This window comes from Pseudorasbora parva, chromosome 20 (genome assembly GCF_024679245.1).
Source record: "Pseudorasbora parva isolate DD20220531a chromosome 20, ASM2467924v1, whole genome shotgun sequence".
Lineage (NCBI taxonomy): Eukaryota > Metazoa > Chordata > Actinopteri > Cypriniformes > Gobionidae > Pseudorasbora > Pseudorasbora parva.
The window spans coordinates 31356008-31374915 of NC_090191.1; the positions used below are offsets into that span (position 1 = coordinate 31356008).

Sequence of the window (18908 nt, forward strand, 5' to 3'; positions counted from 1 at the left end):
CCAGGAGGATTAAAGAATGAGTGGAACTTGAGGAAAAATATTTGGAGGGCTTTGATACTGGTGTGAAAGTGTACAGAGGGAAGAGGGGATTATGGGATAGGAGAGAGGATGGAAGTCTCGTCGTTCGTCTCACCTAAGAGGACGCGGCTCATGAAGTTTCAGATAAACGGCTGGGTGTTGGTAAATGTCAGGCGTCTGGGCTGATCTGAGCACAGTTTCACCACATTTTTCTTTTCAATGGCTCGGGTTTGTATTAGAATAGTAAGCTGATCCTAATTCAGCAATAATGGACATCTATCTTTGATCTTGTTGCAGTGATTCAAGGCAGCTCCTTGAGAACAAAAGGGGGTTGTTTTCAATCAAGACCAGATGGGTTGAGCACTCCCTGGAATGAGAGAAAACGCTTTTTTTTTTTCTTCAGGAAAGAGAAAGCTATCCCGTTACGTCCTATTTGGATTCAGAAGTTCTGTTTGGTAGGACCACACACAAATCTAAACATCAAAAGTTTCACAAAAAGGCCAGAAAAGAAAAGTGGAGTGAATCTCTGCTGTTCTTGGCCTTTGTTGTGTATAATTCTGTGCTGTCAGTAGCCGTGGTTTCCATGTGGTCAGGATTTAAAATGAGGCCTTGACATCAGCTGTCCGACTAGAAGCACTCTCACCTTTTTGTCTGTTCATCCTCCCCCCCCCACCATTCCTTTCCTTTCCTCTTTTTCTCTCTGTGTCTTTGTAGTGGTTGCTTGCGCAAAGGCCAGACATTCCTATGAGACAAGCAGCCTAGACTTCCAGAGCAGCTCATGCATTGATGCAAACTGTGGGCAGACGCTGAGCTAAAATTAGTTGAGATTTATGGGATGTGTGTTTGTATGTAGAGGAGGTGCCGACACAGAAGATTTTTCACAGATTCTTGCACAAACTCGCAAACATAAACACACACCTACTTAGTCACAGACGGGAGGCATTAGGATGTGAATGATGAGTTTCACACCATGTGTCAGAGCGAGTGTCCACTAAAACAATCTCTCACACACACACATACACATTAATTATTCCCTGAATTTTGTTGACTATTTATTCTGTCGTATGAAGAGACAGGTTTTTTGTTTGTTTGTTTTTTGCAAAGCCTGGCCCATGCAAACACAATCTTGTGCTCGCTTTTTCCACACTAAATCCATCTAAAGCTTTTTGGGTATTTAGGAAGTAAGTGACTTTTCCAGTTAAAAAAAAAGCAGTTCCTGTAGTTCCATCAAACAATGCATATATTCTTATATATCATATATATAAGTGTTTTCCATGTTCATGAGTCATGACTATGTTTTGGTTTACTCTTTCTGTTCCCTGGTTCTCTGATCTCATGTTGAATTTATTGGTATGTTTATTCTGTTAATAAAACTCACTGCATATGGATCTCTCTCTCTCTCTCTCTCTCTCTCTCTCTCTCTCTCTCTCTCTCTCTCTCTCTCTCTCTCTCTCTCTCTCTCTCTCTCTCTCTCTCTCTCATCCAGCATTACAAGATCCAATGGGACAATAAATACTTTTATAATAATAATAAAACATTTATTGAGCACTAAATCAGCATATTAGAATGAATAACATTTCTGAAGAATCGTGACGATCCTGCTTCCAATTCAGCTTTGCCATCACTGGAATAATTTACATTTTGAGCTGTAATGTATACAGCTCTAGAAAAAATTAAAAGGCCACTTAACATTGAAAAATCATATTTATATAAAATGTGTGTGACTGGATTTTATTTAGAATAATGTCTTTTGTAATGCATAGTAAAAGTTGGGGTTAGTTTTTCATGCAAAACTATTTAAAGAGCATATAGCGATAGATATAGCTGTTTTGGAAAAAGTCACATGAGAAGTAAATGCACTACTCTGAGAAATGTGTGCTTGTGTTGCACTGTGATCATGCGGGCTGAGAAACAAACAACAAGAAATGTATGTGGCCTGGCACAACAAGGTCAGCATGCCAGTCTCAACAATGAGTACAAGTTACAACACACAGCCATTAAGACCAGCAAATATTTATAAATTATTATTAATAATAATATTATATGTTATGCAATTTATTTAACACCTATTCTGGAATAGCTGGTTGGTTGGGTGGGTGGGTGAGAGGCTTTAAACTTTTATGAGTACTTTGTGTTTTAATGAAGTAAATTGAGATGCACACATACACACAAATGGTATTTAGATTGAGACATTTATTAAAAGAAGTGACCCTTTTGCACTGAGCACAAACAGAACAGATCGGCTTAATACACCACCTAACTGTGCTCATAACAAATCATACAGGCAGTTTTTTTCCCCATGGATGCCTATTTAAAGCCTTAAAAACAATGCTGGAAATGATTTAAACTGAGAATAACATTAATATTATCAGGACAATCTTATGTCAATGAAGGCACAAATCAAGACAATCGTAAGTCAAAGTTGAAAAAAAAAAGAGAAAACAGAATAACAAATAGCCATGACAATGTACAGTATATAATACAAGACAAATTAAATAACACTGTTTAAATATGTAGTATATCCAGTCAAGTTTTCTCAATTGCCTATAACAGATAGTCTATAGGATAAAATGATTTTTCCAGTTCATTTCATATATACATGTATATATTTAAATGGTTACACTGTACTTCATATAAAACTGCCACATTGACACTTAGGTTGAAATGCTTTGTATATCTTAATGCAGATTTTAATATCAAGCAAGTTTAAAGCTGTTGTTCACACTTAACCTACAGTAAAAATGTCTTATGCAACCAATATTTTGATATTAAGCCTGTGTGAGAAATTGTAGAAATGTAACTACCAAAAACAAACAGAAAAAATGACATTGTATCTTCAGTTTATCTTGGCATGCCGTTGTATGTTGAAGAAGAAAAAAGGAAAAAAAAACATATACGTAATGTATACTTCCTGAAGATTTTAAAGTTTGAAATGCGACCTTTTGATTCCCATTTTTTAAAAGAAACCTTTTCATTCTTAATCTTTGTTTTCACAATCTACTGCCTTCATAATATGTGTCTTTTAACACTCCACCTCATGAAAAGAATAGTTTGACATCTCTTTTCCTGTCTTAAATGGCATGTGTTGTTGAAATGCAGGACATTTCTGGACCAGAATTTCACCATAGGTCAAATCTTGTCCTTCCACACTTTCATGCTTCAGGGAGCTCATATAATTGCCCGTGTGTGTGTGTGTGTGTGTGTGTGTGTGTGTGTGTGTGTGTGTGTGTGTGTGTGTGTGTGTGTGTGTGTGTGTGTGTGTGTGTGTGTGTTTGTGAAATAGAATAAGAATGTATGGTATCATAACACTGATATAACCTTTGCCCTTTGACCTTTCGTGTGATTTGTGTTCAACTAGTTGCTCTCTAACTGATCTCAGAGATATGTCAACATTTGCATGGCTCTGTCTCTGTCACAATAAGTTCAAAATGAGCTCTGGGATTATCATGATATCATCTCAGTGAGTTTTTGGTACCCATAATATCATCTAACTTATCTAACAAAAAAATAGTTAGTACCATGGTACAGTGATATCAAATGATAATATCATTGTACTTTGATATGGCATAGTAATGGAATTAACATTATACTCCAAGGAAGGTTTTTTTTTTTTAGATAGTAAGTTAGTTAGTTTGTTTGTAGTATTGTAGGGCTGCCAAAATTAACTGGTTTTATGTTTTAAATATACCTTTTGGTACTTTTTGTGAGTATTGTCAAAATAGTTTAGAAAAGATTAATAAGGAGAAAATGTTCTTAATTCTGTTGCACTTCATTTTACAGTATGTACTCTTATTTATACTTAGTGTACTTGAGGTTAGGTTAAAGGGTAGGTTCAGGGTTAGTACCTAGTTATTACCCAGTTATTGTAGTTATTATAATAAGCACATAGTATGTACATGTGGAACAAGACTGTAAAATAAAATGCTTCCAAATTTCCAAACAAAAAGAAAATAAATTAAGTCTTAGCATTACTGATGGACTAATGTGCATGTACTTCGCTGAAACTGCTGGTATTATACAATAATTTATTATACAGATGTTCAAATGGTCTTTATCTAACACTTTTCATAATTCATGACCTGTATCGATTAAAACACTCTCCCAAGGATGAAATGGCCTTGGTATTTTCAAATGGCCAAAACTTGAATGACAGATAAATAACTTAAATAACACGGTCCCAGCTCTTATGTACATTACACGCTGCATCTCGGAGAACAGCCGCTTTAAAGTGCTTCTGTTGTTCCCCCTCAACTGTCGATTTTAAAACGAGAATATCATGAGAAATGCTCATCAACACGAGTTGGTGAATGGAGATTTGAAATGTCCCGCTTCTCGACCTGTAAACGTTTACCTAGCAGCACTGTGACGAGAAGGACAAGCTGGGAATCGTTCATTCTTCCAGTCTTTCCGTAAATTCATCCTTTTTGTCCAAGTCTAGCTCAGCTGACTGCTGATGTCCAGGGCTTTCTGGTACACCTGGGTAACATCATCCAGATCGGCCAGCAGGGAGAAGCTGCCGTTGTCTCCAGGGGAGCCGGGAGGGCTGCGGGCACCCTTTCCGCTGGGAAGAGGCACAACGGTCTGAAGGCCCCTGAACCCAGCCATCTGCAGCAAGTCTTCGGCAGAGTGTGAGCCCCGGATGTTGGGTTTCGGAGAGGCGGGCGGCCAGTCCAAGCCCATGCTCGAGAGACACGTCTCCTCGTACACGATACTAGAGGGTCTGCTTTGGCTCCGGGAGAGGGTTGAGTCTGCCGGGATCTCCCCATGGACTCCCACAGCACTGTGTGTGGAATATTTCCCATTACGCTTCAGTATTCCTTTCCTCCCGACAGACCGTTTGGACGGTGAGCTGTTAGGAGGCTGCACAGTAGCGCCCCCTAACAGTTCGGAGGACTCACTGCGCTCTGGTGAGGAGTAATACCCAGACTCGCGCTGCTGATTGTTTTTCAGAATGCCTTTCTTAGGTAACATGGACACCATTTTGGCTGGCGAGCCACCCAGGGTGTCCTCTCGCTCCGGACTGGAGCCAGACTCATCGCCTTGGTAGCAAATGGACCGCCTGAGCTCTAATTCACACAGACTCTGAGATCGTTGGTCTCCACTGCTCGCCCGAGTCTTCAGAATGCTCTTTGGCCTCTTGAGGCCTGGCTTCTCCTCAACAACACCCCATATTCCACCATCGTTCTCCTTCATGGACTTTCTCAAGCGCCGGGCAGGGGTCAAGGCTGTATTAGTGACATTAGTGTTACCAGAATCTGGCCGTTGGGTTTTGCCAGGACGGACCTCGGTGCGGTTCTGCCAGTCAATGAAGCGGGCAAGCATGGGGGAGCTGTTTTCCCTTTGTGTTTGGCAGTCGCACACACTGGTCTTCCAGCCCCAGTTCACCCACCAGTGATTTGCAATGTCCTCAACTGTAGCCCTGCGCTCTGGATTAACCATTAACATCCAGCGGATCAAACCACGAGCATCTGAATGAGATGGAGAGATTTGAACTCGGTCAGAAAACTTTGGGTTCAGTTGGAATTGGGAGATTTGGGTTCAGACAACTTTGGAAGGTCTGTAGAGAAGACACATACCTGATGACTGTGGCGGTTCCCTGTACTCTCCATTGCTGATCTGGCGAATGAGTCTTTGGTGGTCTCCTCCATCGAAGGGCATTGTTCCGTACACAAGAGTGTAGAGTAATACGCCCAGCGCCCAACTGTCAACCTGTCAAAATAACACCACACTGGTAAATTGGTCCCCTGGGAGATGCAGTTTGGAAAATGGTTTATGGAACATTTTCAATTCAATTTGCATTTACATGAAGCAATTCCAGTGTTAATTCTTATAGGCTTTTTGTTTAAGTTTTTCTTTTTTTTATAGTCTAAATATTTCATATTGATTAAATTATATTATAAATTGCAAAGTGACACAAAACAATTACATAATAATGTAACTTGTCTTTCTAGTAATACTTTTGTAAACACTGTCTAATTGTTAAATGATCATCATGGCACATTTTATTTTTGTAATAATTTTTGATTTTTTCAAATACTGGTTGACCTTTTGTACTAGCTGAACACATGCCAGTGAAGACTCGTCGTCAGCAATAGATTAAAAGGTTCTGTGATTTTTATTTTCCTGTCTGGGCCATAAAGTGAACTCCACCTATATTTATGAACATTTAATCAAGCTGTCATTGTACACCTTAAATGTATGAGAACAATAGGTATTCTCACATATATCTGAACAGTATCTGCCGTAATAACTCTTGCTTGTTATTTAATCATTTCTCGTGCCTGACCTCGTCTGATCCCTTCTGCACTTCTGCTGATTAGCCAGGGGTGCAGGCCAGGAATGAGGAGGTATCGAGGGAAACAATGGCTGATTACAGCGCAGGAAGCGTCCACTCCCCTAACTCCAGACCTATCTGACCCTGAGTAGATGTGAAGAGCTCTGTAATTGTTGGCCCTGATCCACTGATCTCTGACCAGTGAGAAGAATGCAGACTTTCCCATGGTCCACAGTTATGTAAGGATGATTGATGGACCAGAGGGATCACTGCATGATTGAATGTCCAGAGGCTTTTAGAGTTGTGCATGTGTCATCATACAATAAAACCGGAAAAAGTATGGGAATTTTGATATATTCCTGTGCTCCAGACAGGCTTAGTGTTTGGCTACTAAATATTAGGAATCGTGAAAGGGGTGTAAGAATGCTTGATATCCTGAAAATAGCTTTGAGATTAGTTCTCATTCTTTTTGGCAGTCTTTGTTTCTCATTGGATTATAGAGGATGCCGACTGACTTGGACTGTGGAATGATTCCTGTTGGGAGTGACTAAGTTTAGAGTGTGATGGGATTTGGAATGAGGGGTGGCGGTGGTTTCACCTCACTCAGATATGAGTGAAAACACTTTCTCTTTCTCTTTGTTATCTGTGTTTTGTTCTCTCTTATCTTTTTCAGACAGGAAGTATGTGATTGTGTTTCCTAGCCCACATTTTTTAAAGGTAAAAAATTGATGACCTCTTAAATGGCAATATGGGGTTGCATAACTGGAGAATATTAGTTCATAGTGTACCTCTGGACCTTTATATGGCCGCCCGTTCACAATCTCAGGGGAGGCATATAGTGGGCTGCCGCAGAACGTTTGAAGAAGCTTGTCTTTGTGGTATAGGTTGGACAAACCAAAATCTGCAATCTAGAAGACAAGACAGAGTCAGAACAGGCCAATATTGTGAGTATTCAATCACTGGAGGAAAATTATAATGTACCTTAATGTTACCGTTGTCGTCCAGGAGAATGTTTTCCAGCTTGAGATCTCGGTGTACTACTCCGTTCTGTAAGACATCAAAATAATAGATTTTCAATTAACTTAACTCTGTCAGGCATTACAAAAGCATAACTTTTTTTGTGCTCAAATAAAATAATGGTGAACTGCGCTATTATGACCATTGCCCCATAGTTTTGTCATATTTGATGACCTACAACAGGTTAATAGACCTATTTTTAATAAACAAACAAACAAACAGAGATTTTAGGGAAGGAAAAAGTGACATTTCCTTTGATCTGGCATCATAATCTCCTCCCCCCGTTTTCGTGACGACCTCCTGGCTCTCCCCGATCAGAAGGGCTGAGCTGGAATCCCCCAGCTGAGTTGATGACATCATCAGCCCAGCTGTATAGGAACAAAGGCCAAGCCCACCCTGAATTCCCCCAGGACGTTTCACTTTCCAGCTCACACGGCCCAGGGTACCAGCTTGACCCTATGTACCGATCTAGAAACAGTACCTTCTGCTTTAATCCTACCTTTAATCTCTGTAAAATTAGAAAAATACGCACTATAATGTGAAATAAAAGAGAAAACATTGAAGAAATATGGGCTGGATCAGTGTGAAAGGTCAATCTGAATTATCAAGCTTGGAAAGTGGGAAAATTTGAGATGAGGATGGGTTTGGCACCAGGACAGAAGAACACAGCTGTTCTCTGGCTTTCATATCGAGACATTCTTGGAAGTTGAGTTTATCCCTCTCATATCATGTCAAGTCCTCCTTCATAGAGTAAATCACTTTACTGACATCTGCGCAATGTTCACGTGCGAACAACATGATTCACACATGAGCTCTCTATGTGCGAATCATGTCGATTGCACGTGTACATTGCACAGATGTCAGTTGTTTAGTTTGAGAGGCTTCATTTAAGGTATGAGACAGTGGGCTAAAGGAAGTGTAGTTGCGGCACCGCATGTTGTACTTAGCGGTTAACAGCATGACATGCAGTAGAGCCTATGTTTACAATGCCCTTGCTGAAAAAAAAAACACTTAAAAAACAGCTTAAGCTAGTTTGATGGTCTTAGCTAGTTAAATCTCCCAGTATGCCCAAACTGGTCTTCAGCTGGTCTAGCAAGCATGGCCAACCTGACGTTTAGCTGGGTGACAAGGCTGACTAGCTGAATAGTAAATTCCTTTAAAACCAGCCAAAGGCTAGCTTGAGCAGGCTGAAGACAAACTGGCTTAGCAGTTTTGTTTTTATTTACTTTTTTTGTGTGTAATTTACTCACCCTCATGTCATTCCAAACCTCTATGACTATTATTTCACTTTTATGGAAGAAGTAACAGGTTTGAAACACATTTTTTTGTTGTTGGTGAAATTAGTGCTTTATTTGTTTTTCCACCACACAGCTATGATTTTTGTGGGCTCCGTCCTCACCTTGTGGCAGTAATGGACAGCAGAGACGATCTGCCTGAAGAAATGTCTTGTCTCCCTTTCACTGAGCTTTCGGCGCTCACTGATGTAGTCGTACAGCTCGCCCTTACTGGCATATTCCATCACGATCACAATCTTATCCTTATTCTCGAAAACTGTAAATAGACAGAAACAAATACATCAGCTTATTAGTTTACACAACATCATTGCATTATGCGTGTTAAAGGGTTAGTTCACCCAAAACTGAAAATTCTTTCAATAATTACTTACCCTAATGTTGTTCGACATTCGTAAGACCTCCGTTCATCTTCGGAACACAAATTAAGATATTTTTGTTGAGGCCTTCAATGACGCCAATGTCATTTCCTCTCTCAAGACCCATAAAAGGCACTATAGACGTCATTACAAAGCCCATCTCACTACAGTGGCTCTACAATAATTTTAAGAAGCGACGAGAATAGTTTTTGTGTGCAAAAGAACTAAATAATGACTTGTATAGTGATGGGCTGATTTCAAAACAAAGTTTAGAACGGTTATGAATCAGCGTATTGATTCAGGATTCAGATCGCCAAAGACACGTGATTTCAACAGTTTGGCGGTTTGACACGCGATCCGAATCATGAATCAATGCGCTGATTCATAATGGTTCGAAACTTTGTTTACCAGTGTGATGGAAATTGTAACGACGTCTTTAGTGCCTTTATGGGTCTTGAGAGAGGAAATGACATTGGTGTCAATGAAGGCCTTTCTGAGCCATTGGATTTCAAAAAAACCATCTTCACTTGTGTCCTGAAGATGAATGGAGGTCTTACGGGTGTCAAACGACATTAGGGTAAGTAATTAATGAGAGAATTTTCATTTTTGGGTGAACTAACCCTTTAAAGGGACGGCACGTAGAAAAGAAAATAGCATATTTCCATTAACTCAGACTCACTAACTAAAGCTCTCTGTCATTGACATTAACTGTTTGGCTCCAGCTTTCGTTGGGCCGCTGCCAGCGCTGTATGTACGAGTCAAAATCACCAGCGAGTCTGGCTTTAGTCAGGGTCGTGCCGATTAGGAGCTGTCTTTGCAAGCGAGACCACAACTGTTAACAGGTGTTAAGTGCAGACAGGAAGTGAGATTTGGTGTACGTGATCTGGGATGGTGGCGTAAACATTCCCGTTCTAAGAAAAGGTATGTGTTTTGCACAACACGGTATTCTTAGAAGCAGCTCTTAGATTATTAGCTATCATTTAATCCCATCAGATAAGTGTGAGAACCTGATAATCTTGAGAACCTGGTGGAAAAAAAGGGAGCTCAGCAAATCTTTGTTTTTATTTTGCTAGGGAGTGAAGCTGTTGCTCCATTTATATCCTCTTCCACCTTCTGCTGATACAGCAAGAGAATCTCCATAGTGACCCTTCATTGTTTAGTCAGGTCGTCACAGTGATGGTCAGTGGACCGAATAGACAATGAATGATCCTGCTGATCAGGTGAATTTTCTTCAGCTCTCTTGGTGCCACTTTCAACAACAACATTTGATTACTTTTGACTGTCTAGGTCAGGACTATCCAAGGTTGTTAGAATAGCCTCTATTCTGAACAAGTTTAGTTCATGTACAAGGCACTGAACTCGATCTCAGGCCAGCGCTGAGTAATTACCTCTCTCGGCTAATCCGTATTAGACACAGGAGACTGAGCGTGCTCAGTTTTGGCACCGGCTCTCAGACCGATCCAGGGTCAGTAATAATGACCCCTGGCTGAGAGCGTGGCATGAGTCCACAGCCGTGGCGTCTCCCTCTGTAAGCGTGGAGATAAAGCAGCTTTGTCAATCTTTGTTTTGAGTATCCCGCTTAAGGCGTGCTGCGCTCGGGCCTGATTTGATGAGTTTTTGATTTATGTTCAGAGAAGCACAGCTACATGCGTGGGACATTTTAAACATGCTGATGGCTACAGGACTGTAATGGCCTCACTGCATCTGCTTCATCTCTATTAGAGAGTTTACACCCCCAACAACGCTGTTGCCTGATCAACACCCTTGGGCTAGCAGGGTGCGGTCAGATCGCATAAATAAAACATGAGGGTAACTGATGTAGAAATGATTGGTAGTTGAGAAAAACCACAGCAAAGGGTGTGGAGTTTACACCCAATGAGATTTTAAGACTTTAAACTGTGCTCTGTTTTCTTAATACTCAAGGTGGAGGTTTGTTGTCTCGGTTAAGATTTACACCTGCTTTTTAAGAGTACGAAAGTCTAGGCCTACCTTCATATATAGAGATGATGTGTGGATGGTGGAGAGAAGACATGATTTCGATCTCTCTGCGGATGTGCACCATGTCTTGTTCATCTTTAATCTTCTCCTTACGGATGGATTTAATGGCCACCTGAGAACCAACACACATTTTTTAAAATCGCTTACATTAAGTACAAAGTAGCATTAATGACTTTGATTGGAGTAACCAGAAAATATTGATATATTCCTGGTTTAGTAGCTCAGTTTCTCAGTTTTATTGAGCAGTAGTGATAAATACATGGGTCAATGATATTTGTGTTGCAGTGACATCCTGCCTCGGTGATCATAGATCTTAGAAACAGAATAGCCTACTCCCTTTTATGGTTCAAAGGAAAAGTATTTCCTGTCTTAGTCAGTCAGTTGACCCACATATTAGCTGAACAAACCAGTCTAGTTTTAATAGTATTTTTCATTTACCCTGCCGAGGAATTGTTTATAGTGGGTTTTAACATGGACATTTTTCACAATGATCAACTGGAATAGATATACAAACTAATGGTAAAAATTTGGGGGTCAGCTTTTGTCATGTTTTTGAAAGTCTTTAATGCCCATTTATTTGGTCGAAAATACAGTGAAACAGTAATGGTGTGAAATATTTATAAATTAAAATGATTTTTCTAAAGTGTAAATTATCCATCGGATAGCAAAGTTGAATGTTCAGTCTTCAGTGTCATGCGATCCTTCAGAAATCATACTCATATGCTGATTTAATGCTTAAAAAAACGTACTTTCAAAAAGTTGTGCTGCTTAATATTTTGTGGACAATATGATATTTCAGAATTCTTTTGGATACTTTCAAAAGATCTGCACCGCTTGTGTCTTAATGATATTTTTTTTTATTCTGCAACAAAGCACATAGATTAGTCAAATGTCTTTAGTGAGTCAAACAATATTACTTTTCCCAGGAATTGAATATTTTAAAAAAAATGTTTTATTAAGAGCGAGTGTGAATCTTTTGTTTTTTATTTTAAAGTATTGCCATGGCCACTCATTCACGCACCCCCAAAAAATGTCTAAAAATGTCTTTACTGTCACTTTTGATCAATTAACTACTTTTAAACAATAGTAAACAATATGAAAATATACATAGCCTAATGTAAATTGTTTAATTAAATTAATTTTAATTCCTTAAAAACACAGGCCTGCTCCTATTTCAGTATTATTTTCTTGGTAAGCTTGGATTACAGTCTAGATCTGCCATTTCGGAGTCTTAACCTTGAGCAAAAATGGGTTTCTGTGAAGGTGAATGGCTTTTTCGGGAGAAGGAGCACCACAGGAGTTATTTTTAAATGTCCCATTTAGAGCTCCCAAACAGGCTCTATCACAGAGATGTGTCAGGGCTCAAAAACCTGCTTTCAAAGAACCTATTTTTTGTTATCTAAAAAATGATTTTTATTAGCTGGTGAAGTAATTGTATTTACTCACTATTGTGTGTGTGTGTGTGTGTGTGTGTGTGTGTGTGTGTGTGTGTGTGTGTGTGTGTGTGTGTGTGTGTGTGTGTGTGCTTGAGGATGCTGAGATGATGTCTGCCTGGTCATGAGGAGGGATTAAAGTTGCAGGAAGTTTGCAGCCTGTTCCTCCACTGACTCATAAAACACGCAGGAAGGGAAGTAGTGCTGACAGAGCTGACTTCCTGTCCACCCAGTGTTATTCACGGCACCGATATACGGCCACCTCAAGCCTTTTAGGGACAAAACGAAAATGTCTGACCAGTGTGTGCATGCAATGTATTGTTTTCTTGTCTAATTATATCTGCAATGCATTCACTGCATGTTACAGCCTTATCAATGGTGACTTATGTAACACTCATACTTGGCTATGCTCTGGTTTCAGTCTGGTGTTTGTCACTAGAATGGAGAATGGTTTTAAAAAGGCTGTGTGTGTGCGCGCTAAGAGCCACTTTAGGACCTTAATGTGTTATAACGTCCTCTCAAATTTAAAATCAATTATAGTGAAAGCATTAACTTATTAAAATTGCATCGCAGCAGATGGGTGTGCAGGTGATTCTTTGACCATGCTGAAGGAAGCGCCCATGGTTGAGTGGTATTGTTTCCCTGCCTGTGGCTACAGATCATTAAGCCAACCTGTGTTTGATGCCTATGCCAGCTGGCTGTAGTCTTTGCTCTTCTCTAACCCCTGGCTATAACTGAAGACTTCTCATTGTCTCACAGACATAGACCAGCCTATTGTCTAAGCCTCACACAACAGCTGTGTTGTTTTTACCTGTCCACCGTTTAAGGGGAAAAGGGAGCACCTTTACTCACAGGAGCACTCGTGTGGAACAAGGCGTCATAGAGAATTGAACACAACGAATGTGCAAAAAAAGAACGCCTGTCATCATTTCTTTCCACTTTCCCTGCCTTTTACATCTTTCTACCTCTCCATGCGTACACTTTAAAAACACTCACATTTTCAGTATGTATGTATGTATATATATATATATATATATATATATATATATATATATATATATATATATATATATATATATATATATATATATATATATATATATATATATATATATATATATATATATATATATATATATATAGTAACATTATGAATCTCCTTACTGTCACTTTTGATAGATATACTGTTATTTACATAAATATATTTTTATTCCATAAAAAGCATTGGCATGCTCCTATTTCAGTACTATTCTTCTTTGTAAGGTCTAAAGAGATATTTTTATATTGTATTATATTATATTATTAACTTTTTTTTTATTATGGTTTTAGAGTGTGAATGCCGGTCTCTATATTGAAGTGTATACTATACTATAAAGAAGCAAGTGCAAAAGTTGGTTTAGTTCCTTTCGCTGCTAGCGTGAGTCATGCATTCTTAAGATTCAACCATCGTCCATTCAGACAATGAGTGTGGACAGTGACTTTGTCAGCTCCACTGAATGTGTTTAAGTTTTTAAATGCTACTTTATCATCTGGCCCAAAGTCTACCTGTCTTTTTTTCTCTTTTTTTCACCCTGTACACAAACAAAGCAACAGACTAAAGCTCACTCATGTGTTGGCAGGGAAAACTTTTAAATGCATATGCCTGGAACACTACTTGCGGCTGCCAAATTCATCAAGCACACAAGCACTTGAGTTTATCTGCACCCTTCAGATTTAGCATTGGCCATCGACACTGAAAACACAACCTGCTGTGTTGGCCTCCACAGAGCCACACCATCTTATGTGTCCGTCTAGTCAGATGGTGTTAATTCTGCGGAAACGCTCCTAAGTGGTTGCTTTATTAGGTTACCATGTCCCGGACGTGACTCTGAGGACATCCTCTGCTCAAGCAGCTGTTGACATCAGGCCACATTTCTCGCCCACAGATCTGACCCACTAGGTCCATTTTTGCCCAACTCAAGATGCAGATCTGTCTCAGGATTAATGTGCTGACCTAGTTCCAAAGCAGACGTGGTTTATCCTAGTTTTCCCCCACTTAACTCTCCCTACAGATGTTATGGATTTTTTAACAAAGTCCAGTGATACATAAAGGAGCTTAGGTTACTTGCGACATAAACGCACCTTGAAACCTTTGACCTGCTCAACTCCTAGATGACCTTAATGATCTGACCCCTGTTACTGAGGGACGGAAGACAGCACTTGCCTTGTGAAATTGTGCATGTAATGATGGCCATTAGAAACTAATTTACTTTCACAGTTTCAAAGAATGTTTAATTAAGTCAACTGATACAGAGTGAAACCCACAGTTTCTCCCATTAGGAAGGAAAAAATGTGGAAAATCTGTTCTATAACAATGAGTTTAAATGTTGACCTTCTCTTATCTCTTGTCCATTATGGGAAAAATAGTTTAGATTTGCCAAGACACAAACAAATTACTTGGTTCATGTAACTTGTGCATTTTAAAGCTCCTTTTTATGTAGGCTATTTTACACTCAAAAAAAAAAATGCTGGGTTGTTTAAACCCATGTTTAGGTCAGATATGGACAAACATTGGGTTTAAAATGTAATAAAAAAAATTAACCAATGGTTAAGTTTGTCCGTATTTGACCCTTGAAACAACCCATGTCTGTTTCTCCTTACAGATGGATTTAATGGCCACCTGAAAATTTCAGATAATTTTAGATGAAACATCTGAAACATAGGTGATGATAGGTGAGACCTGCACTGTGTTTCTTGAGCTATATGTGTAAGAGCAATTTTTGAGTCTTTTAAATGCATAATTGTCAACTCACCACTCGTCCAGTGTGCCTCTCTATAGCTTTTTTCACTTTTCCATATGTACCTCTCCCGAGGGTCTCGAACAGCTCGTAACGGTGCTTCAGGTTATGTTTGTGGTGATGTTTCTTCACGCTGGACCCTCTCCGTACACCGAAAGAAGCTGGCATCTCTCCTCCGGGATAGTCCACCGGTAGAAGCTCACTTTCATTGTCTCCGTTACTCCCTAACTGGGACGGTTCCGTCTCCATGGTTTTCTCGGCGACGTGTCCAGATGCTCGATAATTCTTAAGATCGCCGCTGAGACGCTGTGTAAAGTCGCAAATGTCCCGATCTCAGTGTCCAGTCGTTATTTAAGCTGGTGAATGGGGTCAGGGTTTTGGGGGGTCGTCTAAGGAGCGCGACCTGTCATTCATTCATCGAAGTGTTCAGAGCTCTCGTGTCGGGATGCGCTCGCCTCGCGTCTGTCAGCTCAAATATGCGCGAGCAGACTCCATGCTTTCCCGTCCATCCCACTACCGGCGCGTTTCGTGTTTCTCCTCCCCTCCTTTTCCCTTTTCTCCAGAGTAAAGACTACAGGAATAAAGAATTCAGCCTGATTGAAGCCGGAGGAGGAGTTATAATAGCAGGTCTCTCTCTCTCTCTCTCTCTCTCTCTCTCTCTCTCTCTCTCTCTCTCTCTCTCTCTCTCTCTCTCTCTCTCTCTCTCTCTCTCTCTCTCACCTAATGGAATAATAGCGTAATGGAGGACACTTAACTTTATTTTGTTAGGTTTGGTCAGTGCTTTCCTTTCATCACTTTCTTTCTCAATTCAATTTAAAGTACTTTATTGACATGACGAATAACTGTAGCCTACATTTATAGGACAAGTATTTCCAGTCCCATAATGTAGGCCTGTCTGTGTTTTGCAGTACCATTTGAACAAAATAATCACAATATAACACCAATTAAAAATAGCAGATGAAGATATCCAAACACAATGGCCTTTCTAATGAAGAATCTCTGGTTCCTTGAAATCGTCTAAACATGGTATCATGTCTGGTTGTAGGCCTACTTCTCCTGCAGTCCAGTGTTTGTTTCTGTTTGTGTTGTGTTCCTAAACTTTGGTCATGCTCTCAGGACAGTAAGCAAACATTATGCAGTAGAAAATTGTGACTCGGCAGCGCCCTCTAGCAATAGCACAATATTTGTGAAGATGTCATAGAGCCTAGGATCACTGGCAAGTACTGCCATCACATGGAGGACATAAAATAGCATTAAAATCGGAAATATAGGCTATGTACTAAGCACAGTGCTGTGTAGTAACTGACTGGATTGTGTGATCCAAGACTGAGTGAATTTCTGAACTCCACGTTTTTTCTGAATACTACATATATATATATATATATATATATATGAGATATGAGGGAGGGAGAGAGAGAGAGAGAGAGAGAGAGAGAGAGAGAGAGAGAGAGGGAGAGAAAGAGATATAAAAGTGTAACTGGAGTGTGATAACAAGTATTTTAAAACACATATGTTTTACAATACTTGTTATCAGACAACAGTTACTCTTTTATTGCTTACATACCATTTTATTTCTCACAATTATTAATAATTTACCACTTTGCTTTTTATCTTTTAAACTTCTATTGCTTATAAAGTCAATTGCTTAAGATAGTCTTCTGGGTTTGTGGAATTTCCTCACACAGACCAAACACTAGTCATGAGCGTATCACTGAAAAATGAGACTGAACTCTTGTGTCTGTGACAACTGTAGCCTGTTGGCCATCTTCAAAACCAACCTTATTATGTCCTGATATGTTTGCTGATATATAAGAATGATGAAAGAATTATGCATGTGTTGTTTAATTTAGAAGAATAGAAGAAATACGATTCAGCAAAACAAAACAACAAATAGTTGTCCATGTATACAGAAACAGCTTCTCTGCGTGCCTGCGTGCGTGCGTGCATGTGTGTGTGTGTGTGTGTGTTTGGTGCTGATGTAGGCCTGTGTGTGTGCATTGCGCAATGCTGACCCATTCTCCCGGAAGACGGGCTGCTCAGGTCTCGTCTGTCCCTGTAACTTGGTGACTCTGTTCTCTGGGTCGAAGGGCAAATCAGTTTCCGGTCGCTTCCTTCTACAATAATGATGCTGGTATTGGCCTTTATTCTGTATTGATAAAATATTTAACATCCAGGTTTATCTTGAAAACATAATGAGAACAATTGGCTACAAAAATATTTGTTACCCTTGTAGAAATTGTGAGGCTCAGAGACTCTGCTCTGGCATTATGAAATTGTAAAACTTAAGCTGCTTTCTTATTGTAAACATAATTGGCATTGTTGGGTTTGTTTCTTGTTCGACTTATTTCACTGAGCTGTAATGAATCTTTATATAGTGTTATATAATGTAATACATATATAATGTTACATATATTGTTCACATTTGTGGTCATGAAGAGTTTTTGTTTGTTTTCGAACAAATGATTACTTTTATTAAATAATGATGCATTAAAATGAAATGAAGTGACAGTATGGACATTAATGATGTTACAAAAGATTTCTATATAACATTTATGTTACAAAAATATTTATATTTCAAGCAAATATTGTTTCTAAATTGTTTCATGCCAACCAACCAATAAAAAAAGAATTGAAGAACGAATAAAAGGAACACAGTTTTTTTCAACATTAATAAATGTAGTAATGCTGAAAATTCAGCTTTAAAATCGCAGAATTAAATTACATTTTAAAATATATTCAAATAAACAACTGTGTATAATAGTAACTATATAATTATATAAAAATAAAATGAAGAATGTTATATAGAAATTAATAGAATTTCACAATATTATTGTTTTTAATAAATGCAGCCTCTGTAAATAAAAAAATGAATGAATTAATGAATGAATGAATGGATAAATAAATAAATAAATAAATAAATAAAAATAATAAAAATAAAAATATTTTTAATAAATAAATAAATAAATAAATAAATAAATAAATAAATAAATAAATAAATAAATAAATAAATAAATAAATAAATAAATAAATAAATAAATAAATAAATAAATAAATACTGATAAACACTGCCAAAGATTATTCCCATAGCCCTTTTTGTGTGGCGATTCTGTGTACTTGTGTACTTATCATGAATCCATCAGACAAACCACTAATCTCGAGGCTGATGAAACATAAAGGAGACTCAAGAATGTCGTAGTAATGTACAGTAACCTGCATGTCATGCCCCAGGCAAGAGTCACAGTACATTCAACAACTTGATTATTCATTTCCTGTACACCACATGGATTGAATCACACAGATATGATTAATGCCATATGAGCTAATGACGCCAAAGACGTCTAACAAATAATTCAGGACCTTTCTGTTTGCCCTATGTATGATCTTTCTGTATTTCAATTCCATCCATACCCACCACAGCAAGTCTTGCATAATTGTTTTATTGCTGTTGGCTTTCTGACTGTCAATCCCAGACTGCTCAGCTCTTAGGCTGACTCTGGCGGATAACATAGGATGAACATCATCCATCTCATCTGATTTTAGGAGCTGTCCATCAAAATATAGTCCAGAATGCCAGAGGACAATGATCCACTAAAGTAAAGTATTTAGCCTACCAAGAAAAAAAAGTCTCTAAACTATATCAAGCATGTCTTATTAGGTATGATATTTATCTTTAATGTACCTATTATTTATTATACTGTGCAGAAATGTCGAAATGCTTATTTATATCTTCTCTGCACCTC

The 18908-nt window shown here is 38.8% G+C and overlaps 1 protein-coding gene across 1 annotated transcript; it reads right to left on the reverse strand.

The window, feature by feature from the left end:
• Nucleotides 1–3211: 3211 nt before the first annotated feature.
• Nucleotides 3212–15754, reverse strand: nuak1a (NUAK family, SNF1-like kinase, 1a). The gene is made up of 7 exons (XM_067427629.1): nucleotides 15184–15754; nucleotides 10950–11070; nucleotides 8709–8860; nucleotides 7274–7339; nucleotides 7081–7200; nucleotides 5595–5727; nucleotides 3212–5486 (listed from the first exon to the last, which is right to left on the reverse strand). Exons 1-7 carry the CDS (start codon nucleotides 15415–15417, stop codon nucleotides 4453–4455), a joined length of 1860 nt encoding a protein of 619 aa, XP_067283730.1. The 5' UTR covers nucleotides 15418–15754; the 3' UTR covers nucleotides 3212–4452.
• Between the last annotated feature and the right edge of the window lie 3154 nt (nucleotides 15755–18908).

Excerpts from the sequence above, each read along its gene's own strand:
- nuak1a (XM_067427629.1), bottom strand. The coding sequence starts at position 15,417 with ATGGAGACGGAACCGTCCCAGTTAGGGAGTAACGGAGACAATGAAAGT. Across the intron at positions 11,071-15,183 it reads AGAGGCACACTGGACGAGTG|GTGGCCATTAAATCCATCCG; the intron begins GTGAGTTGACAA and ends GTTGGTTCTCAG. Across the intron at positions 7,340-8,708 it reads CTGTCCATTACTGCCACAAG|AACGGAGTAGTACACCGAGA; the intron begins GTGAGGACGGAG and ends GATGTCTTACAG.